Source organism: Scyliorhinus torazame, chromosome 7, assembly GCF_047496885.1.
Source record: "Scyliorhinus torazame isolate Kashiwa2021f chromosome 7, sScyTor2.1, whole genome shotgun sequence".
Classification (NCBI taxonomy): domain Eukaryota; kingdom Metazoa; phylum Chordata; class Chondrichthyes; order Carcharhiniformes; family Scyliorhinidae; genus Scyliorhinus; species Scyliorhinus torazame.
In genome coordinates, this window is record NC_092713.1 from 93,431,155 (window position 1) to 93,455,349 (window position 24,195).

A 24,195-nucleotide genomic window follows, 5' to 3' on the forward strand; every position below is an offset into this window, starting at 1 on the left:
ATGGGCTGAATGGCCTCCTTCTGCACTGTAAATTCTATGATTCTATGATCCTTCTCTTGAGCATAAATTAGAGAGTTTTAAATAGCCCAAGGTAAAGCAAATAAATTGTGTATCAAACTGTGTCACTGCTGCAAGATTCATACTTCAATAGGGCGGCACAATAGCACAGTACTTAGCACTGTTGCTTCACAGAGCCAGGGACCCAGGTTCAATTCCTGGTTTGGGTCACAAGTCTGCACGTTCTCCCCATGTTTGCATAGGTTCCTCTGGGTGCTCCGGTTTCCTTACAAAAGATGTGCTTGTTAAGTGAATTGGACATTCTGAATTCTCCCTTTCTGTGTACCCGAACAGGCGCCGGTGTGTGGCGACTAGGGGATTTTCACAGTAACTTAATGTGAGCCTACTTGTGACACTAATAAAGACTATTATAATAGATCTTGCTGACATAGTGAGCCAGAATCAAATGGTTTAGCCTTGCATTTCAAAGGATGATTATTTGTTCCAGTGCAAATTTTGTATTGTAACAAAACTCTTGAGAATATTCTATTCTGTTCTGATTTTTACAAGTTGTTGTATTTATAGGAGCAATTCCTTAGTTTTCATCTTATGCCTAATATCCAGTGACCCAGGATGGAACTAGACAAAATAAGGCAAAGTAATTTATGTTGTGTTAGCTAAATCCAGATGTGATGACAACAGGGAATGCTTAAGGGTCTACAAAGGAGTCCTTTGTAGACTGCAATTTCCACATGATATTACTGTGAATTATTGAAGGTGTTGCTCTGAAAACTTGAGACAAGAAATAGACAAATGAAGAATCCTTTTGAATCAGGGTGCATGTTGGATGTGGAACTACACTTTCTTTGGAGATGCTGCCTGACCTGTTGTGTAGTTCCAGAATTTTCATCTTGTTTCAGATTACAAAGGAGTAGTGAATTTTCTACCCCTTTTAAAGGACTCTTGTTACCATTCTGACGATTCCGCAGGCATCAACCTTCTGATACTTCACCCAAGTGGTTATCTTCACGGCTGAGACTTAACCGCAAACATTAGCAACTATTTGTCAATGGAAACACTATGCAAATATGTTGCAAGCAGGATCTTGGGAATGGAGTGATCAGAATTTCTGACTAACTTTCTCAACCTCTCTAACCCTAAACTTCCTGAGATTAATTTAAACAACAGTTGTTGTTGTCCCAGTAGAGTTTTGTAAGGTGGCGCAAAATGGTAATTAAACCCGGGCCTGGATATTGTGTACGTTGGTGCAAGCACGATCGACAGGCCTGGAAATGGTCACATTCACAATTGAATGCAATTCCATCAGCCAACGAAGGGCGTGAAATGTAGTCTGGCGCTGTAGAGTGCATTCGCCAGAAATCCTCCCAGGAGAGTCAGGAAAAAAAGAGCCCTCAAAAAAAAAAAGCTTCCAATGCAAACATTTTCGCAGAAACCACAGGAAAAGGGAGGAATTATCAACAATAAAGCAGCAGGAAACTCGGGGGGGGGGGGGGGGGGGGGGGTGATCACCTGAAATCCTAACAACTCACACTGCCAATGCTGCAGTCCCCTTTTATCTCACCCTTGAATGAGTAAAGTGGAAAAAATGGAATGGCGACTGAAGCCTTACTTGCCTCAAGTGGCTGATGGCGGGCGAGCTTTGGACTCCCGCATGCACCAGCTGACCATAATATTGCACGAGTGCATGATGGTATTGTGACGCGCACCCGACGTCTTATTGTGAGATTTTACGTTATTTCAGGTTGGGTGAGTGCCTGCTACTACCACGTAAGATTCTGGCTCTGGGATCCGTTAGTCTATGTGACTGTGCTACACTGGGCCATAGCTTTATTGTTCGAAAGCCTCCGGGTTTCTCTTTATCACTAGTTATATTAATCTCGTGTTCCTGAGTAATATAATTGCAGCATGTTCCTCTCTCTAGGACCAGAATGAGCGGAATCGACTGTCCGTTTACCTGAAGCAGATCGTGCCGATTGGTTTTGGTTCCTTTTGCCTCTTCATTTTTGACCTTTGTGAGAGGTAAATGCTTGCTATATATATTTCAGAGCGGTTCAGGTTAACCCAGCCACCAATTCTGTAACCTCTCTCCTGCAGAAGGTTCACTTGGAACTTGTACTTGTTTTGCTTCAACAGAATTGATAGAATGAATTGTTTTGTGCTGATCTTGTGTAGTCCATTACTCCATAATGTGAAAGCTTTCCTAAATTAGATTATATAAGCAGTTGTTAATGAGTTGGTTCTTCTTGCACTCCACATTACAAGAGACTGTGTGACCTGTTTCACATTCCAGTACATTTAGAACACATTAGCAACTGGGGAACTGTTGGAAATGCACAAGATTACATGTAGCACTTATTTGAAAAGTCACAATTGTTTTCTGTACATCAACCGTCCCCAGTTTGGGGGAAAGTCTGTACAGCCCAGCAGTGTGAAAATAGCCCAAAAACCTGATGGAAAAGAACATTCGAATAGCATGGAAATCTACCTCAGCTGTTGGTTTCCTTATACTGAGAGCAGTGTGTGCACTGCTTGCAGCACGGGGAAATCTACAGCTGAGCTGCGTTGCTGTGTAAATGGAGACTTAGCCTTTCTTTATACCTTGCCACCAGAATCTGGGTTGTCTGCTGTGTTTTTACTGCGGTGTAAATACAATGACTGTGATTTCCTGAAGAGCAACACTAGCATAGGCTGGGATTTAAATTTCTCTCCCGCCAGGGAATGGTGGAGCAAAAACATCTAAAAGGAGAAATAATATTTCATCCAAACTGCATATTAAAACCATATACTGTGAAGGATACCTATAGAGTGGTATCTTTTTTCAAGAATTAGTGTTTGTGTCATGTTTTAAGTGTAATATTTTATTTTCTTCCTTACAAACTTGTCCTGAATATTTTAAATCCTCTTACAGGGGTGTACAACTGACCAACCCTTTCTACAGTATTTGGGCCACTGATGTGGGCACGGAATTGGCTGTATCCTTTGTTTTGGATTTTCTAAACCATTTATCTCCTCCAACAATGGCAAAAAATAATTGAAGTAATGGTGTGCATTGAAGAATAGGCCAGACTACTGCCTCAGCAGATGAGCACATTTCCCAGAAAGGTACCAAGTTTAACTCTCCTGTCGGCATTAAATAGCTGAGTTCACACGGGGTAATAGTTGTGCTGGTGCAAATTATTGGGAATAAAATAGTCCATTGCTGAAGATTGGATCTGTGATCAATTTGGAAGGTTTGTACAGGCCAGTAATGGAACCTTTTGCATTTCTGGCCTGTGAAGTGTGGTCGGTCATTGCATCTAAAACTAGTGATGGTCTCTGCCAGCAATGGCATTGTTTATGATCCAGCTTCCCCTGGAGGTGAAGTGCAAAACACTTCAGGTCGATCTCAAAATAGTCTCAGAAAATAGCAGGGACACTTGTTTATTTCACAATGCTGAGTTAAGTGCACAATTAGAGTTCACCTCCTCGCTTCTAAAGCTGAGCTGGAGTGTGAGATGTGCGCATTTGCTATTAAAACATTTGGAAGCGAATGCTTTTTCTGCCTCTTGTGTGCAGCAGAGATAAGCTGCTGTGATTAATTTCAGTTCCTTTGAACAGAGGTAATATTCTCAGTGAATCATGCTGAGAGATTTTGAAAGAAAGAGTCTACTTCAGCTCAGCCCCCAAAGCAATTAATTGCAATATTCCATTTCCTGGGCACTTTCACCAGTGCACTTGAATGTTAGAAGAAAATTGAGCTTTTCTCCCTTCTGATTTTCTCTCCTTCTCTGCAGAAGCAGCTGACTTAACACTGGATTATGGTTCCACAGTTGTCCACTACCTTAACCCCCCCCAGGGTCAGCTGTGGCTAAATCGGTAGCTTTCCCGCCTCCTGAGTCAAAAGGTTGCAAATTCAAGTCCCACTCTAGGACGTGAGCACAAAAGTAAAGGTGGACACTCCCACACAGTATTGGGGGAGTGCTGCACTGTTGGAGGTGCTGACTCTCAGATGAACTGCGAAAGCAAGGGCTGGTCTAGCCCTCAGGTGGGCATAAAGATCCCATAACACTATTTTGAAGAAGAGTGTGAAAGTTAGCCTTGGTGTCCTGTCTAGTATTTATCCCTCAATAAACATTACTAAGTGCATTATCTGGTTATTATCACCAATTGGTTGCCACTTTTTCTACCTTACAGTGACTGTGCTTCGAAAAAAAGAACTTCATTGGTTATGATGCCTTTTAGGATGTCCTGGTCCTTAAAGGCACTATATAAATGCAAGTCTTTGTTTTCTCCTTCTATCATGGGTGTATTGGAGTTGAGCTGATAGCGCCATGTGCAAGTGCATTTTCCACCAGGAATCCTGGGGGAGACTGATCAGGAGCAGAGCCTGATCAATTTTCTCCTCCTCACCAATGGGATACCGTTTATAAAAAATAATATACATTTCTGCCAAGTTAGATCTTTGCATATAGATTTATTTTGTACAATGTTTTTTTTTCTATTAAATTCAGAGTACCCAATTATTTTTTTTCCCCCAATTAAGGGGCTAAACCACCTACCCTGCAGATCTTTGGGTTGTGGGGGTGAAACCCACGCAAACACTGGGAGAAAGTGCAAACTCCACACGGACAGTGACCCAGAGCTGCGATTCGAACCCGGGTCCTCAGCTCCGCAGTCCAAGTGCTAACCACTGCGCCACATACCGCCCCCTTGTACAATGTTTTTAATGCAATTATAGGGATGTTTTTTAAAAAAAAGTAGAATTCAACATGGAACCAGATTAGATGATAAGAGGGCAGGTGACCTAAAAGCTTTGGTGAAGATGTAGGTTTTAAGCAGCATTTAAAGGAGGAAGGGATGAAGTCGGGGAGTAACTTGAGAAATTAGGAAGGAGAGTTTTAAAGTAAGATGTCACTTGACCACAGGAGTCAGTGTATGTCGGTGAGCACAGGGGCGATGAGTGAACAGGACCTGGCACAAGAACGTGGACAGCAGAGTTTTTGGATGACTTTGTATGGAGAGTGGATTGTTGGAGGCTGGCCAGGAATGTGTTGAAATAATGAAGTATAGAAATTTTAAGAAGGCATGGATGGGGGTTTTGACAGTAGATGGATTTAATAGAGGGGTAAATTTGGAAGATGTGATGGAGATGGAAATAGGTGGTCTTTTAGTGATGGTCTGGATATGTGCCGGAAATTTCTTTTGGGGACAAATATGACCATCAAGGTTGTGAACAGCCTGATTCCTCCTTGGAAAATTCCCAGGGCAAGTGTCAGTAACTAGCGAATGGAGCTTGTAGCACGTTTGTGCTAAATCAGCTGCAGCTTATCACAAATTCAACTTAAATGGGAAAGATCAGGTGGATTCCAGCAACTACGACTCCTGTTGGGACATGTGGACGTATGTGTGTTTCAGTTAGGACAGCCTTAGGCTTACCAATAACACTCCCATTTCACAAAAATCACATTTCTCAGACACTCATGAGGAATAGTTGCTGATGGTTCTAGAGGCACTCCTTCTGAAACTAAACCTCGGCAGCCGGCAACTTCACAAGAGAAAGCATTGGGGGAGGGCAGGTCAAGGCATGTAGCACACTGCAAAATGTTTAACAATGTTTTAACACAGTGAAGAAAAATAATCAGCGGTACACCCTATGGGGTTAACGTGTCTCAACTACTGAAATCTAATTCCAAATGCTTAGTAAATATTTCTATTGGGCGTTACACTGTAATTTGTCTTTGGCCTGTGCAAACTCCAGTGCCGTCACTTCCTTATTGATTAATCTGCAGTGACTAGTGTACAAAAAAGTGATTTTTTAGATCAAATTGCTTTCTAAATTTTTTTATTTTTTACTGCACTCTGGAAAACTACACTCATAATTTCTGCACTAGAATCAGACAATATCATCCTTTGGTAAATCTCTGACAAATTTTGTTCCTAATTTTGTGAAGAGCCTGCTGGTTTGGACAAGTGCCAGTATTAGGAGCTGCCTCTATACATTCCTCCTCCTCCTCCCTCTTGCAAGTCTGACCCTACATCCTTTACAGCACAGAGTAGGAACAAAAACAATGGGCTTGTTAACATTATTTAAAAAAAAATTTAGAGTACCCAATTATTTTTTCCAATTAAGGAGCAATTTAGCATGGCCGATCCACCTATCCTGCACATCTTTGGATTGTGGGGGTGAAGCCCATGCAGACACGGGGAGAATGTGCAAACTCCACACAGACAGTGACCCAGGGCCGGGATTCGGCTTGTTAGCGTAACTGTCACTGTATAAAATAGAGGGTCCACTGAACCGATCCAATAAAATAGAACATTAAAGGTGGATGGGTAGATTTCTGGCCTTCAACTCCCTGATGACCTTACTTGGTCAAAGCAGTATGTAGCTGAACTGTCTGGATCAGAAGATTTTGGGTTTGATCCCTGGTCTGTACGGTATTTGCAAACCTAAGCTAGCAGAGTGAACCCTATGCTCCTGGGCTAGGAATGACAAAATCCAGCTATAGTTCCTGCTCTTAATTGGTAATGTAACCTCATTTCAAAAAGTAGGCCATTCTAGACATCAGATGAAAATTGGACCATTCTTTTTTATGGTGATCTTCACAGTTGAACCATCTATTTCTGATTGATAAGCACTTGAGTAAAATGCTAGAGGGGACCATGGCGCCATACCTCACGAAGGGAGCAGAAAGATTAGCAGAAAATGTTTTTCCACACGTTATTAATTGAAAACAAAGGTTTTCTGTATTTTAAAACTTAATTTTCCAATATTCTGCACAATGGGTTTTGTTTAATTTTCTTTTCTAATCCTATCATTCGAGTAGTTTATGGTTTAATTACTTTTAAGTGTAGTACATGACCTGGAATAGACCATGCAGAACAGGAAGTTAGTCCTTGGCCTGTGTTCAATAACTAAATCTGAACCAGGACAGAATTTGAAGTTAGGAATCATACAATTTGCCTCTGTACCCTCAGGCTAGGAAGGAAGCACTTGTCCCTCATCCACACACACTGACTAGAATTTGAATCCAACACAAATGCAGTGGACTTCAGTGCAAAGGAGCAAGTCCGTTGCCTTATTTCTGTGACCCATGTCTAATGAGCGTGCTCGTTTATTCTTTATGGAGCTGCTGTGTATTTGTAGCATTTATTATGCATTTGGAATCCAGCATTTGCAGTTTTGCATATCCATTAATGCATTACTAATAGATGCTGTGTAACACTGGCAATTATTTTATTGAAGTACAATGTAAAATATTCTTGCAAAGTTGGCACAAATGGCACTAGGTGCTCAACAGGTTTAGTTACTAAGTCACTGCCTAGTGTGGCCTGACCGCTACGGACAAGAAGATAAAACAATACTATGTTAATTGATCTCTGTTAAGGTGGGAAGGGTAGGATGGGGTGGGTCTAGGAGTAATGCACTTGTTCTCAGCTCCAGGGTAAATTGATTAGTCATGGTTCCCATTTTGAATCATTATTCCGTGAAGAGATGGCATGGCTGAAGACTATAAGCGGTGCTAATGCTGACACATCTGGAGAGCTGCCAGTACTTGAGATTATATCCCAGTGTAAATCACTTTTTTGGCAGGTTTTTATATCCTTTCTAATGTTTAATATGTGCCCACGATATTCCTTTATTTGCAGACCATCTGCCAAATGTTGTTTTCTGTTGGCGAAAACAATCTCTTCAAGAACAATTTAAACCACTCAATTCAATCAGTATTTGCCTTGACAGCACATCTAGATGGCCTTCATCATTGTCGCAGGTATCTGTGCCTGTCTGTATTTCTTTTTTTTGTGCTTCATGGTGTTCCAGGTCTTCCGAAATATAAGCGGCAAACGATGTTCACTTCCGGCCATGTCCAAAGCAAGGAGACTACACTATGAGGTACAAATGTGAGGGCAGCTAAATGCAATGTTGTATTTTACAGCAGAGAGAGAATGAGATTGGTTCATTATATTTGCAAGAACTCTCTGAAAAAGCTATCCATTCATCTCACTCCCTTTTTAAATGTTTCTTTTCCAAATATTTATCCTTGCCTTTAAAAATCTGCTGCAAATCCAGTATCTACTCGTGCATTGTATATCTTAACAGTTCTGTGGGTTTTTAATGAAAAACAGAAACATTCTTAATTGCTCTCTGTTTATGATCTTAACCTTGTGTCCTCCAGTAACTGACTGACTAATGAAAATAGTTTTTCAAAGAATTTATTTATCAAAGCCTTTCATACTCCTGAACATTTGCCTCAGACTCCTCTATTTAAGTGAAAATGAGTCATTTTCTATTCACTGCTCATAAGTGTCTCACCATTGGTACCTTAATTAATCTGTTTTGCATCCCAACGCTAGACCTAATATATTTCCTAAAGTAGAATGTGCAAAACCAGGGAGCATATTCTAACTATAGGCAAACTAATGATTTTGTTTTGCTTGGTTTTACTACTTGTTTTATTCTAGCCTCACCTCCAATCCAATATGCATTGTTAATCCGCCTAATATATTGTTTTCTTTTGATTCCAAAGCTTAAAGCGTCTTCACTGTTGTACTCCTTTCAGTTTTAGCATGTAATGTTTATTCCTTTTTCTTCCTCCTAAAATGTATGGGGTCAGTTTACATTAAATTTTGTTTGCCATCCACCCACCCACTTTACAAATCTCTCTAGATCCTCCTGAAATCATGTATAGTTTTCTTTACAATTAGCTGCAAACGTTGATATTGTACCCATATACTTCTGTCCAGTTCTTTTAGCAGTGGTTCTAACACTGGTCGCTAGGATTATCACTGGTTTCTAGTCTGAAAATATGCTTTTTTTTTGTCACTTTAGCCATCATCCCATCTATGTCCTTTTTAATTATTCATGAGGTGTGAGTTTTACAGCTAAGGCCATCTCGAATTGCTCTTGAGAAAGGCACCTTCCCTTGTAACGCCTGACTATTAATTTTATTAAGTTCATACGTGCCAACTTTACCAAACATTTTTTGTTGTAAATCCTGATTCACTGCATTTCTTTTCTCCATACTCTCCTCAAAGAGCACTGCATTAAATTTGTCAGACCTTTTTATAAATCTATAAAGATTTCCTTTTTAGATATTTTTAATTTAATCCTTTAGTATGGTCTCTGGAAACTAGCCCATGATTGATGTTAGGCTGACCAGTCCACAGCTATGTATTTACTACTTTATCCCCGCTCCAACAAATGTGTCATATTGCCAGCCCTCTTATCCTTGTCAATATTTATTTGCAGTGCATTTTGTATCTTTTTCTCCAAGCTCCTGGATTAAATCCAACGTAAATAAATTGAGTAGGAATCGTTTGGACCCTTTTAGCCTCATCGTTTCTTTTTGAAAAACTTTTATTCGTTGTTTAACATTTTTTACATAAAACAAAGCAAAAGGAATAAAAGAAGAACCTCCCCACTCTACCAACCAAAACAAACATGACTCTAAGAATAACAGTACGAAGTCTTACAACACCAGGTTAAAGTCCAACAGGTTTGTTTCGATGTCACTAGCTTTCGGAGCGCTGCTCCTTCCTCAGGTGAATGAAGAGGCCTCTTCATTCACCTGAGGAAGGAGCAGCGCTCCGAAAGCTAGTTGTTGTAAGACTTCGTACTGTGCTCACCCCAGTCCAATGCCGGCATCTCCACATCTAAGAATAACACCTGTGGCCCCGCCCCTTAGTAGCTGATGGTGACCAACTCTTTAAAGTGAAGGATAAACAGACCCCATCTCTTATGGAACACCTCAACCACCCCCTTAACCGCCTGAAGATACAGAAACTCTCCGGACCCCCAGCCACATTGAGGTACTGGGCGGAGAGGCTGACCTCCACCCCAACAGGACCCACCTGCGAACAATCAGTGAGGTGAAGGCTAAAACATCCAATCCCTTCTGCAGCTACAGCAGATCCAACATCCCAAATATGGCCCCCAGGGAACTGGGGTCCCAAGTGCAAATGGCCAACATGGTGCTGAAAAAAGAAGCCCAAAATTTCTCCAACTTCGGACAGGACCAAAATATATGGACATGGTTGGCCAGATCTCTTGTCGGGTGCACCCTATGCATCACCTTTAATTGTATTCATCCCAGTCTCGCGCACACAGTTGAGGCATTTACCCTCCGCAACACCTCTCACCACAACCCCTCCTCCAGTGCCTCACCCAGCTCCTCCTCCCACTTAACCCCCTCCAACGATGCTGTATCCTCCTCCAGAGTCCTCCCATAAATCACCGATAGGACCCCCCCAATCCCATCACCGGCAACACCTCCTCCAGCAACGAGGCCCCACACCACAAACTTGGGCCCAATCCCAAACCGCTCCAACATTGCAAACCGATCACTCCACTCTACTCGATCAAATGCCCTCTCCGCAGCCAGCGCCACCACCACCACCTCCTGCTCCCCCCCCCCGCCCGATGGGGAGAGCACCATCTTTAGCAAGTGCCACACATTCGAGAGACAACTGCCTACCCTTTGCAAACTCCGTCTGACACTCCCCTAACCACCTGCTCAAGCCACTCCTCCAGCCTAAGCAACAACACTTTAGCAAGAATCTCGGCATCAACGTTTAACAGGGACATTGGCCGATACGTCCCACACTCCACTGGGTCCTATTCCTTTTACAACAAAAGCAAAATAAATGCCTGTCCCATTGTCTGCGGAAGCGCCCCCTAGCTACTGCACCCTCCAACATCTCTACCAACAGCAGCACCAGCCTGTCCAAAAAAGTTCCACTGGGAACCCACCCGGACCCGCTGCTCTACCGTTTACGTTTTCCCTATCGCTGTCCGAACTTCCTCAATCCCCACTGGCTCCTCCACCCTGCCCTAGCTTCCTTCTTCCACTGTGGGACACTGCAGCCCTCCAAATGCTTCCTCATGTCCGACTCGTCCCTTGGGGGCTCCAACCGATACAACTTCTTAGAAAACTCCTCAAATACCCTATTCACTTGTTCCGGCGCAGTCACCCGCCGTCTCTCCCCATTCGGACCTGAACAATCTACCAGGAGGCTGCCTTCCCTGTGGACAAAAGGTCAAACTCGCCTGCAGTGCCTTTCTACTGACCAAAAGTTCCGAGTGGGATCTTCCGCAAACTTCCCATCAACTTCCAAAATTTAATCTACCAGCCGCTCCTCTCTTGCCTCCCTAGCCACCTGTGCCTTATACTAGATGATCTCGCCCCTGACCACCGCCTTCAGTACCTCCCTAACCAGTTAGTGAGACCTCCCCATTTTTATTAAACCCCACATAATCATCAATCACCTTTGCCATGCTCACACAAAAATACGGATGCTCAAACAGCCTCCCGTCTACCCTCCACGCCAGCCTCTGTGCAGACCCCTTCTCCGAGATCACATCCACCAAGTGTGGAGCTTGATCTGAAATGACGGGAAACGGCCGAGTATTCCACTTTCCTCACCTCTGCCAACTACTACCTCCCCATAATAAAGAAATCAATCATCGAATATACATTATGCACTAGCATAAAAAATGGAATACTCTCTACCCCCTGGATGTCAGGATGACCAGGGTTTCAGCCCCCCCCCCCCCCCCCGCCCCCCCATCTCCTTCAGAAAACACTGACAACACCCTTGTTTCCACCCCCGAAGGGGTCAACGAGCGACTTAGATCGATCCATCTTCGCACGCATGCAACACTGTGCAAATCTGCACCTAAAATTAACTGATGCGTGTCCAGGCTCAGGATGGCTACCAACATCCTCTTCATAAAATCCTACATCATCCTAATTCAGGACATACACTCCCACCAACACCACCAACCTCCCCTACAACGCACCCATTACTATAACGTATCTGCCTCCACCATCTCCATCTGAAACCTAACTCTCATACCACTAGTACCGCTACTCCCGGACCCTGCTATCAAACCCCGAATGAAACGCTTGGCTCAGCCAACCCTTCTGAAGCCTAACCTGGTCCTTCACCGTCTGACGGGTCTCCAGCACCACAGCAGCCCTCAAGCTCTTTAAATGTGAAAAGACTCTCACCCGCTTCACCAGTCCACCCAACCCCCACATATTCAATGTTACCAATCAAACTGCCCTCCTATCAGCCATGACCACCCACGGGACATACCTGTCCCCCGCCAACATCATAGGTCTAATGTCCACCCAAAATGGCCCTCGGTGCCGCCTCACGAATGGTATCAAGCCCTGCCCTAGACACCGTCAACCAACTACCCCTCCCCCAAACACTTCCTCTCTGCACTTATCCCCCCACCCACCCACCCACCCACCTACCCACCACCACCACCATTCGCATCACCTAAGCCAGATGAAATCTGTCCTCTGGTTTAGCTGACCAGAGCCCCCCCCCCCACCCCCCATCCCCACTCCCATTCATCAGTCAACTTATGTTTAGTAGCGAGGTGGCCCCTGCCAGAGCCCAATGTTGCTGCTAACTTTAGCCTTAGTTTAATTGCTCCGTTCTATCACCTTTGCTCTTGAGTCACCAGGTATCTTTCTGATACCGCCACGTGGTTCAAGTCTGAGTAATGATCAATAATCCAACACACCGCTTAGTAAGAGTTAAATCAACGCACATTTATTATATACAGTAATCAATACTCATGCATAAATTCTACGTCTAAGCAACTTCCTACAACTAACAGGCCAATACTTAACTTGGAAATGGCCCACCAGGTCAGGGAAACGAATGGCCTTTCGTTTGGCTTCTGGTTCGATATTCTCCAATGCTGGAGCGATTCCTTGATCGATGGGCGGTCTTGGGGTGATCGTTCACCTCCCTTTGTGTAGGCTCCTGTTGGCGCCGAAAAGTCTGGGTTGGCTTTGTTTGTCTAAATTGTTGCACATTGTTCCCGGGGATTGCTCATTAGTATTCAGATGGCTGGTGTTTTGTTGTGCTGATGGCTGCAGGTATTGATCTTGTCTGGCCTTCCCAGCGGTGAATACACAGTTTACCTGCAGCTGTTTGTTTTAGTCCTGTTGGCTGATTTTTCCCATCAGCTTTTTCCGTTCGCCATTTTAAATCGGGGTTAGCCATTCTAAATCTTGAGTTAGCCATTTTAACTGGCTACATATACTTCCCCATATACCTTACACAAAAGCCAACAGCGAACACCTCCCACCCATCCTTTCATAGAATTTACAGTGCAGAAGGAGGCCATTCGGCCCATCGAGTCTGCACCGGTCTTGGAAAGAGCATCCTACCCAAGGTCAACACCTCCACCCTATCCCCATAAGCCAGTAACCCCACCCAACACTAAGGGCAATTTTGGACACTAAGGGCAATTTATCATGGCCAATCCACCTAACCTGCACTTCTTTGGACTGTGGGAGGAAACCGGAGCACCCGGAGGAAACCCACGCACACATGGGGAGGATGTGCAGACTCCGCACAGACAGTGACCCAAGCCGGAATCGAACCTGAGACCCTGGAGCTGTGAAGCAATTGTGCTATCCACAATGCTACCGTGCTGCCCCTAATGCCTCCTTCTATGCAACTAAAAATGTTAAACATCAAACAAAGAGGAAAACCCCCAATACATTATTCCATTGTCCCCAAACTATCCTTTCCCAACCACAACATAAGAAATCAAAGTCCAAACTCAGTTCAGATCCAGTCCTTCAGCCCTCACTAACACCTCCGCCGTCTCAAAGAAACGGTCCGTGGAGTTATATGTAACTCTCAGCTTCACCGGGTAGAACACCCCTAACTTCACATCTTGCCTTTGCCCTGTTAAAGGCTGCCCGCATTCGAGCCAGCTCCACCGTGATGTCCTGGTGTCTACGAATACCATTGCCTTCCCACCTCGCCTCCCGATTCTGCTTGGCCCATCTCAAGACCTTCTCCTTCATCTGATAGCTGAAAACAGACTATCACAGCTCTTGGTGGATCATTCGCCTTTTGGCTTCAGCTGAAGCGGCCGATAAGCACGATTCAAGTTCAAAGAGGGAGGTGTTCTCCTCCCCTAACAATTTGGCAAGCATCCGTAAAACATATTCCATCGGCTTTGGACCCTCGAGCCCCACAATCTGAAGATTCTGCCGCAATGTCCTCTTCTCCAGATCCTTCACTTTGACTCTCAAATTCAGTACTCGCCTCCACCTTCCACAGCTCCTCTCCTCCTATCGAGGTGAGCTGGTCGCTGCGCTGTGACAATGCCTCCTCCACCCCTTCAAAACCTCCCCATACTCCCGCACCACCTCCCAACGTCTTTCCAAGAGCCTCTTTTATCGGGACCAGCGTATTCTCCACCAACTGTTTGAGCGTCCCCATCATCACCTTCCCATCCTGCTCAAACTCCACCGCTATCACCCCAGTCAGCGTGTCCGCCGTAATGGGTGCAGCCCCACCCAGCGAGCTTGTTCCCGCCATCTTTCTTCCCACAAACCTCCTCACCGAACTCGGGTCCCATAGGCGGGCGAGCCCTCGTTCCTTTTCATGCTGTATTCTTTCGCTGGGATTTCAACATCCTATAATTCCTACTACTTTATTGAAGACAGCTCACATAAACGTTCCCCCCCAAACTGGGTGAAAACAGCCAAAATACAAGAACTTTGGTTGGAGGCACCCAACATGCGACCTCCACCTACATGTCCCCACCGGAGGTCCTTTTAGCCGCACCTTCAGGAAAGAATTTGAATGATTACCATTGAACTGTGGATACTTGGTTGGGTCACTGTACTAGAACTGCATCCGATATTGATTTTAATAAAGTTACTCTGGATTGTGAGAGAATGTGTAGCCGCCATCAACTGCTTACATCAGCAACAGTAGGTAGAGACATGGGGAGCCTGGTTGAGAAGGATGGCAGCTCAAAATGAAGTGCGTCAGCAAAGACCATGGGCCAGGGTGACACAAATACCAGATTTGAGTGGTCTGGACAGAGTAGATGGGAGTAAATCCTTCTGTAGATGGAGGAATTAAAAACCTGAGGACACTGATTAAAAATGATTGGTACAAACAGCATTGGTGACAGGAGGAAATGCTTTTATGCAGTGGGTGGTTAGGATCTGGAATGCACCGTCTGTCTGAGAGGGCGATGGAGCCCTTCAAATGTGAATTGGATATTTATTTGGAGAGGATATTTGTAGGGCTACAGGCAACCAGCCTGGCATTGAGACAAGGTGAGTTGCTCTTGTCAGAGAGCTGGCAGGAACATGATGGGCCGAATGTCTTACTTCCATGTTTAACCATTCTTTGGTTGGAGTTTAATGGTGGCGATGGCATCTCACCCGCCAACTAAGAAACCTGTGGGAGCCTCCGTTGGGGAAGGCACACTGGAATTAAGTGATATCAGGCACTTGACTGTCCAGCTGGCCTTTTCCAAATTTTCTGACCCCAGGGGGGGAAAATCCTGGGCGGGATTCTCTAGTCACGCAGCAGAATGTCCATGCGGTTGTAAACGCTGTCGTGTTTTAAGACGGCGTGAACAGGCTGACCCGTCGACTAATTCTGGCCCGCAAAAGAGGCCAGCACAGCACTGGAGCGGTTCACGCCGCTCCAGCTGCTGACCCCATGCGCGGTGGCACTGGCACCAACGCGCACATGCTCAGTACCTTCCTTCAACGCGCCGGCCCTGACGCAACATGCCGCAGGACTACAGGGGCCGGTGCGTAAGAAACGAGGCCCCCAGCCAGAGAGGCCGGCCCGCCGATCGGTGGGCCCCGATTGCAGGCCAGGCCACAGCGGAGGCCCCCCCTCCCCACCCAACAGGCCGCCCCCCCCAACCCTTCCACGCCGAGTTCCCGCCAGCTGAAAACATGTGGACGGCGCCGGCGGGACTCGGCGTTTTCACGATGGCTGCTCAGCCCATCCCGGGCTGGGAATCGGCGGGCCGGCCGCGTAGAGCGGCCCCCGACCGGCGCTGCGCCAACCACGCCGGCGCCAATGGCACCGATTCTCTGCTCTGCAGAGAATCGTGCCAGCGTCGGGGCGGCGTGGCGCGATTCGCACCGATCACGGGGATTCTCCGGCCCGGCTCCAGGCTGAGAGAATCCTGCCCCCTGTCCCCCAAGAGCCGGTATTAATTCTGAGGCGAGCAACTCTCGGCCTATCGGTGCCACCGTGAATGGTAGCTGCTGCTCATAATGCATCCACCAGAGGTCTAGCATTAATGAACAGCCCAGATCACAGCCGAATGAGGGTGAGATGAATATTGTGGGGAAGGGGTTCGGAAGAATGGGCAGGGGGGTTGCTGTCACTAGGGTCTTTCCCAATGATGGGTTCCTCAAGCAGGCACTGTGTCTTTGAGTGAGAGAGGATCTCTCTCTCTTTCCTTCCCCCCCCCCCCCCCCCCCAACCACCACCACCACCACCACCACGCCCGAAGTTAACTCAATCGGGTTTTGTTTTTCGAGCTCCTGCATGGTGATTTTCTCTAGCCTGCTGGCAGCAGGATGATGGCCTTAATCGGGCATTAAATGCCTCTTAAGTATTCAGGTGGGAAGGCCATCCATAAGCTTGCCCGCGGGCAGTAGTGAGAAGGCGGTGGGGTTCCACACCTCGAACCCTCCCACACTTTCTGTCGTGTGGACCATTTTATTCCGTCCTAAGGTACCTTGATTGAACTGGGGAATTGAAAAGAGAAGAGCTTGGAAGGCGATCGGATGAAGAACGCTGGGGGATTCTGTGAATTGGGAGGGGGAGGAGGAGGAGGAAATGTATATTAACTCAAAATCTAGAAATTGTAAATTCTAAAACAGAAATAGCAGAAAGCAACATTTTGAACTAAAGTGGGAAATTTTCCAGCAGATAAGAACTTTAAACGCATCACTGTTGGTAGATTAATGGTGAATGAGGGCACCATTCATCAATTTATGTGTACAGTTATAAGTTTGCCAGTTTTATCCCGAAACACAATCAGCGCTCCTGAACGAGGTCACTTTACATTTATAAGCAAAGCAAAAACATTCTGAAAATCTTGATGGCCTGAACTGACCCCGTCAACTGTTGAGAGCAGAATTAAATGGGAGGGAGATGATAATTTGGGGGGGGGAGGGGGGGGGGGGGAGAAGAAGTGCAGCAAGAGCAATCAATGGGTGAAGCTGGGCCAGAGGTCGTGTTGCTATGAGTGAGTTTTTTTTTACATGGCCCATGGGTGGCACTATGGAAGACAGCGCCACCTAGCTTGCAGATGAGGACGGATTTCAGCAGCATCACATTGGCTGCCCTTTACACCCTGTCTAAACAGGTACACAATCCAAGGGTTGGCGTGGCAGACCCACGCGCGGTTGGCGACCCCCATGGCGGCCCGCCCCAATACAGAGGCAGTAAGCTCAGTGCCCCTGGGCTCTTTGCCTGTGAGTAAAGATGGCTACTCGCCTCCTTGGGTCCCAGCAGCAGCCCTTCCACCAGGTTTAAGTTTTTAAAAAGGACTAATCGATGCCCACGTGACAACTTGCTGGGGAGGCGGTTGGATCATGGGAGGCTGTTGGATATGGGTCGCTCCCGTTAATTGTATGATAATCGGGCCTAAGTGCGATTATTGGTTTGGCGTCTATGGAAGCCGGTTGCATCACGAACGGTTTGGCGCCTGGCATGGTTCTTGTTTTTGGCTTCCCCCGTTATTTACAGGCTTTCTCTTGCTCAAGCGCAATGAGGCCACTGAATCGTGCCCACCATGTAGACCAGGCAAAAGTGGCAGATTTCCTTCCCTAAAGGACATTAGTGATCCAGGTGGATTTTTACGATGATCCACAATGGTTTCACAGGCACTATTACCAAGGGCAGCTTTTAATTCCAGATATTTTTGTTAATTTTATTCAATTTCCACCAGTTGCCATGGTGGGATTTGAACTGATGGGTGTAATTCTCCACCTCTAAGTTCGGGAATCCTGATCGGGTGGAGAAGCCAGTGTTGGCTCGAAAATGTGATTGCCGCTGAGGAGTAGACTCATCTCCGGTCCTGCCCCACCAACCGCAGTGAGCTTCTCGCCCACACCAACGCAAACATGCAAACAGCTCATATGCATTCATTTGAATGTGATTAGTCCGTTGGAAAGGCCAAATCCCCAACCTTTCTTCTTCCCCCCCCCCAACCCCCCCACCCCCCCCACCCCCGCAAGCTGGTACTCCACCGACAGCTTTGAAGCAAGAATTGACAAGCGCAGTCTTGGCGCGGTGGACTCCGAGGGCCAGCCCATTGCTCATGTGAACCTCCGTTGCTGCCAGGCTGCAGAGGGAGGATACCCCAAGTGTCCTGGGGATTGGGTGGGCTCTGGCTGTGGGTAAGGGGTTGACCCCGGGGCCCTCCCCGGGATTGAGGGTCCTGTGTCTGGACTGTCCTTCCAGCCCTGAGCAGTATGAAAATCAGTCTTGGCATGGTGATCTCAGGTAGCCCTCTGTTCAAGATCTTCACCCTGGTCTGACCTGTTTAAACTATGAAGTGGCCGTCTTACTCTGAACTGCTCTGCCTGACTGCTAATGATCAGACCAGACAGTTCAGTGAAGAATCAAGCCAGCAACACTTGGCCCTTCCTCACATCTGCACCCTAAGCCCTATGCATTTAAAACTGCTGCTTTTTGAAGTGTCTGAGCCTTCTTAGAAACAACACTTGAAAAGCCTTAAAATCCCCTCTGATCCTTTGAAATGCTTAGCGTTCATTAAGTTTCGCGGCAGTACCTTTAACTAGCCTTTGATTGACAGCTTACAAACAGCAGAATGGAGGTTTGTTTATTTATCTTTCCTTCACATTTGAATGTATCTGAAGTACTCTCCATTAAACCTAACCTCAATGTTTATAAACAAGCTTGTTCTGATTGGCAGCTGCTGGCCACTTCAAAAACTCTTACGTGCTTTTACTTCCTCTTTTCTCTGCAAAATGCACTTGGACAATGTGTGTGTGTGTGTGGGGGGGGGGGGGTTTGAGATGGATATCCCACCTTGATGAGGGGTTGGGGGTTTCCCCCTTGTCTGTGGACAGACAATAATTGCGTTTGGGGGGTAGTAGGAGGGACCTGTCTCTGACGGTTGATATCGGTGCGCTCGTTGAAAACGGCAGTGCAACACCAGTAAGTGCGTGTTTACGTTGTAAAGGTATGAGAATGCCACCTCAGTGAAGCACCTAGTGCCAGTGGGATACAGTCCCGATTCTCCACTAGTGAGAGCACTTAGTTTGGGGCAGGATTCTCCAGTCCCCCGGCTGCGAAATTCCCGGCAGCGTGCCATTGAAGCCTCCCCACACCCCAGGAAGCCTATGGGTGGGATTCACTGCCAGCAGAAACAGAGAATCCCAACAGCTGGAGAATTCCAGCCTGTGATTGCAGAGCTTTAGCCTGGATGTCTGGATTATTAAGGAGTTAATTCCAGACCATGGACCCTCAGCAGCTGAAGGATACCAATGGTGGTATGAAAGAGGGGGGTAATGACTAGAATCTGATAACTGGGAGATGGGTGTTTCACAGCTGCAGGAGGGTAAATGTAGGCAAAGCTGTGAATTGGCCACAAGTGTGATGGGAAAGCTGCTTTGGGGCTGGATAGAATACAGACAGGAGAGTGTCATAAGAGATGACATTTGAGAAGTTTAGAGGATGGGATAAAGGCTTCAGTTGAATCTTGAGGTGACAAAAGCATGGATAAGGCTTTAGTGACTGATGAACTGAGGTGGGCATCACAGAATGTAAGTTGTCTTTGAGGAGGATGTGGGTTTGTCAGTCAGGTGACTGTTTCAATGACTAATTGACCAGGAAAAGGGGAATGAACTGATGGTTGGAGTATGGGCTTTGTGATGGGGATGAAAACTATAGCTATGGTTTTCCCATTGTTTAATAGGAAGAATGGAATTGAATAAGTAGTGAAAGAGTTGAGAGGGGTGGTAGAGAAATAGACGTATCAAGAGAATGCTTATGGAGTTGCTTCCATGTGTGTGGATGTTGCTAAGACAAAGGTGGATCCAGGATGGATCCTTGCATGATTGGAGATAACTGTGTAGTGGTGGGACAAGAATCTATTTCTGGAGATGCTTTGGATTTCCTGCTGTGAGGCTCATATCAGGCTCTGATTGGAGCTCTCAGATCCCCCCCCCCCCCCACCCACAAATGCATTGGTCAGTGCCCCGTGCTTAGGTACGGTGTGTTTCATTGCCTCTGATGAGAGCCACACTGAGCTGGATAAAGGAGGAGAGGCATTGGGGGAGGGTGGTTAACTGAAGGTTGAAGAAAGGACGAGGAAGAAAATGCACAATGGTCACAGTCACAATTAACTCATCTGTAACTTTGGGTGCGATTCTCTGACCTTGTTGCGCCCTCGCTCGAGCAAAACGAGGCTGGAGAATAGCAGGACAGGCAGAAAATGAGAACTGTGCCAGGCGCCAAACAGTTTGCGATGCAACCAGCCCGCTCCTGTAGGCGAAATCAGGATCTTGCCGTAGCAAGGCGGGAAACCAATTATCACCACTTGAGCCCGATTTCCATACAGTTAACGGGAGCCACCCCATATTCAGCGGCCTCCCCAGCAAGTGGTCGCGCTGGCGCCAATTAGTACTCCCCTTTTGAACAATGCAAACCTGGTAGAAGGGCTTCTACGGGGAGCCAAGGAGGTGAATAGCCATGTTTGCTCACAGGCAAAGAGCATGGGAGCACTGTGCTTGCCACCCCAGTGCTCAGCGGGTGGTGGTGGCACTTCGGCTGGGGGACCCTCCCCTGGGGTGTGCTATCGTGGGTGGGAGGAGTTGGGGAGGGGGGGGGGGTGGTGTTGTGAATCACGTGTGGTGCCACCCCCTGGATCGTGTACCCATTCTGGGGGCAACTCCTGTCCCTGCCCATCTGGCCCATTGAATACTGAGACCTCTGGCTATGTGGCTGAAGGCTACTGCTAATAGGGAATTGGCAATCGTGGTTAAAAGAGCACGTCACACAACCCAATTGGATTCCCATGGTTGGGCGGGCCATATGGGAGTCATGCCTAGCATCCCAAACACACCATGATGCATGAACACTAAAGGAGGCAACACAACATAAGCAGTAGCCAACATCCGAACACCCAGGGAATGGGACATAGCTGAGGGGACATGTCCACGGCTGGAGGGTGGATGAATGCCACCGGGAGAGGGGGATGCCTGGAGAGATGGACCAAGGATTCGGAGGACGGCGCACATTGCAGAAGAAAATGACAGCAGCATCATACTAGTTGTGCACAAGGGTGTTTATTGTGTTTTACGATTCCCCACCTTCTCGATGGTGCCGCCCACTACCCCGGTGTCCTCCGTTATCCTCGATGTGCTTGGCCCTCCAATTCTACGCTACGTCTAGGTGTGTCCCTAGGATGCACATCTGAGGTGGAGGCCAGTCCTCCTGGTCGCACTCACAGCTGCCACCACCTCGTCCCAGACAGCACAAGCTGCCTGGCAGACCTCCCGGGACCTTATAGGGAACAGGACATCTCTCCTGGCCTCCACAGCATCTAGGAACCTTCCCAGGTCTGCATCCCCGAATCTTGGGGCTAATCTCCTGGGCGCCATTGTTGCGAGCTGGCTGGGGTTGGCTGAGCAAGTGCAGCTGAAGTGCTGCTCAAGCTGGCGAGAACGGTGCTGGTGAATCAGCTGGCGAGCTTTCATTTGCAGCGAGAAGCCCGTGGGGCCTCGTTAAGTGGATCAATTATCATTGAAGAGTGGTGACGGCTGCAGTAGGTCGACTGCCGGATGCTCGCGACCGTTCCCGCTCGCTATCACACCTCCGGAGAATCACGCCCTTTGATAGGATGGTTTTCGTGCTGTGAGAGGGGAAAGTGGGAACATGATTGGAGAGTTCAAACAGGAAGTTGCAAAAGTAATTGGCATGGATTTGAGAAATAATATACAAACCGGAGGATTTCCTCCCCCACCCCAACATTGTGCCCGGCGCACTTCCCGCTATTCCCAGAGAATAGTGGGAGAGCCCCTAAACGGGGTTTATGGCAGGCGCCAAACAGACCGCAATATTCGTGGCACCAGACGCAACCTGGTTCATGGGCGTGAGCCAGATATGCATATTCAAAGTCTGTAAACTCATTTCAATATGTGCCCGGGATTCTCCGCCCCTGCCGGTACATCCGGACGGAGGCTGGCAGGAGTCACTGCTGGTCTACATTAAAGGTTGGAAGCCGGCTGTGGATGGGTTTTCTAGTGGGTAAGGGGTGGTAACTGCAGCTTTGAAACCGATGAAGAAAACTACTGAAGAAGAGAGAACGCGCTACAATATCAGCTGGCATATTATCAGTTCATGATGACTGGAGATTTTGCTGATTGTAATCACTTTTTTTTTTCAGGGGCTGATCTTTCGGTTCAAGTTCCTGATGCTTGTCACACTGACCTGTGCTGCCATGACTATTGTATTCTTCATTATAAGTCAGGTAAACAATAACCCATTTAATGGGTCTTTCAGATACTGTGGAATTCTAACAATGTTCTAATGTTGAGCACGAGGGTATTTCGACCAACTGGAAGAAAGCAGATGGGGCAATTTTTAGAGGAATGGGAGACTCCCTCCTTGCATGCCATATCTGATTGACTACAATGCTAAATCTCGGACAGCCATGGCGACCCACCCCAAGTGATGTGGTCCTTGTATGGCCAAGACCCCCCCCCCCCATCCTTTAAGATGCAGACTGGGCTCTGATTATCTTAGCAGGGCCTGATCTTCAATTTTAACCCGAGGCCCAATTGGCTTTCCCACCAGGCCAAAGCTGCCTGAAGCCAGATCGATGGTCAGAAGGGGCCCAGGCAGGCGAGCTTAAAATATGGGTGGGGTTTTCCGCACCCCTCACAATTTGTTTTGCGACAAGGATTCTCCATTGGCTGACAGCAGGGTCTTCTAGTCCCACTGCTGTCGAAGGGGTTTCCAGTTGTTAGCACCCTCTACTTCTGGGGAACCTGTGATGTTGGGGAGGGAAAGGGCCGCCGTTGGCACGACTGGATGACCCCTCTGGTGGGAACGACGGAAAATCCCATTTCGTTTTGTTTTTTAAGTGAAATTCTACATGGAGCAGCAGTGTCCCACGTGAGCCCATCAGTAAACCTTGGGCCTCCTTTTGCCATTTTCCCACTTCCCCCGATTTGTACCTGGAGGCCTTGAGTTTTTACCTTTTTGGGGGCCTGTTCATCAATCAGCTTTTCCAAGTTTCAAGGTTAGTCCGTGTATGATGACCACAGTGTAGGCTATATTGGATGAATTATGTTTGGAAACTGGAAACAATACTGTAACTTGGTCTCTCGGCTCCACAGGGTTTTACCAGGGATTGAGAATTGTAATTACAGCAAGAAATCTGATAATATTTGGAATTATTTCCAGTGGAGTAGCAAAGTTTTAAGAGTAGATTAATAAGAGATTTTTAAAAATTTGAAGAGGGATTAAAAAACTTTTGAGCAGGGCAAAACTATTTCCTCTAGTCAGGGATTTGGTGATAAAAGCTCACCAATTAAATGTTGTCATGGAGAGTGAAGAATTATGGAGAAATATCTTTATCTGTGTTGGAACGTAGAATTTTCTTGCTGCTGAGACCAGTGCATCTGTTGAGGAATTAAGGGAAATATAAACATTCCAAGTGGAGGATCTTGCAGGCAGGATAGTGCGATTAGTTTTTTACTGATGGGGTTAAAAAGCTGGCATAAACAGGTTGGGCCTAATGACCTCCTTCTGTGGTTTAAGCTCCCATGTTGTTATCAATTTTAGCCAAACTACCAGATGCTGTGCTCTGATAATTATATTCATTAACTCTTTTTTGGTGTTTTCTGTAGCAGTCACTCGTTACTATACAGCTTGAGATACTTTCTCACAAAAGATGTTTACAACACCTGCCTGCCACAGATGCATCTGTCTATGACCGTATCGGTAGAAGTGACCACAGCATGGTCCTTGTGGAGACAGAGCCCTGTCTTCACATTGAGGAAACCTTCCATCATGTGGTGTGGCACTACCACTGCTGAATGAGTTTAGATCTGATTTCTTACAGATTGAGCTGCTCAAGACTGGGCATTCATGAGGCACTGTGGACATCAGCAGAATTTTACTCCACTGTAATCTGTAACCTCCTGGCCCAGCATAACCCCACTCTACCATTACCACCAAGCCAGGGGATGAACCCTGGCTCAATGACGCGTGCAGAAGGGCATGCCAGGTGCTGCACAGACAGGCATAAAAATGAGGTGTCGACCTGGTGAAGCTACAACACGGGGCTATTGCGTGCCAAACAGCATAAGCAGCAAGAAATAGACCGAGCCAAGTGATTCCACAGCT

At 46.8% G+C, this 24,195-nt stretch overlaps 1 protein-coding gene across 2 annotated transcripts in view; it reads left to right on the forward strand.

Annotated features, from left to right (window-relative positions):
• wls (Wnt ligand secretion mediator) overlaps positions 1–24,195 on the forward strand; it is an 86,962-nt gene that overhangs the window by 46,199 nt on the left and 16,568 nt on the right. For both annotated transcript variants that reach the window (XM_072511069.1, XM_072511068.1), the window contains exons 7-10: positions 1,940–2,037; positions 2,927–2,990; positions 7,748–7,891; positions 22,229–22,312. In XM_072511069.1, coding sequence (XP_072367170.1) covers positions 1,940–2,037; positions 2,927–2,990; positions 7,748–7,891; positions 22,229–22,312 — 390 coding nt within the window. The remainder of the gene's footprint in view (positions 1–1,939; positions 2,038–2,926; positions 2,991–7,747; positions 7,892–22,228; positions 22,313–24,195) is intronic.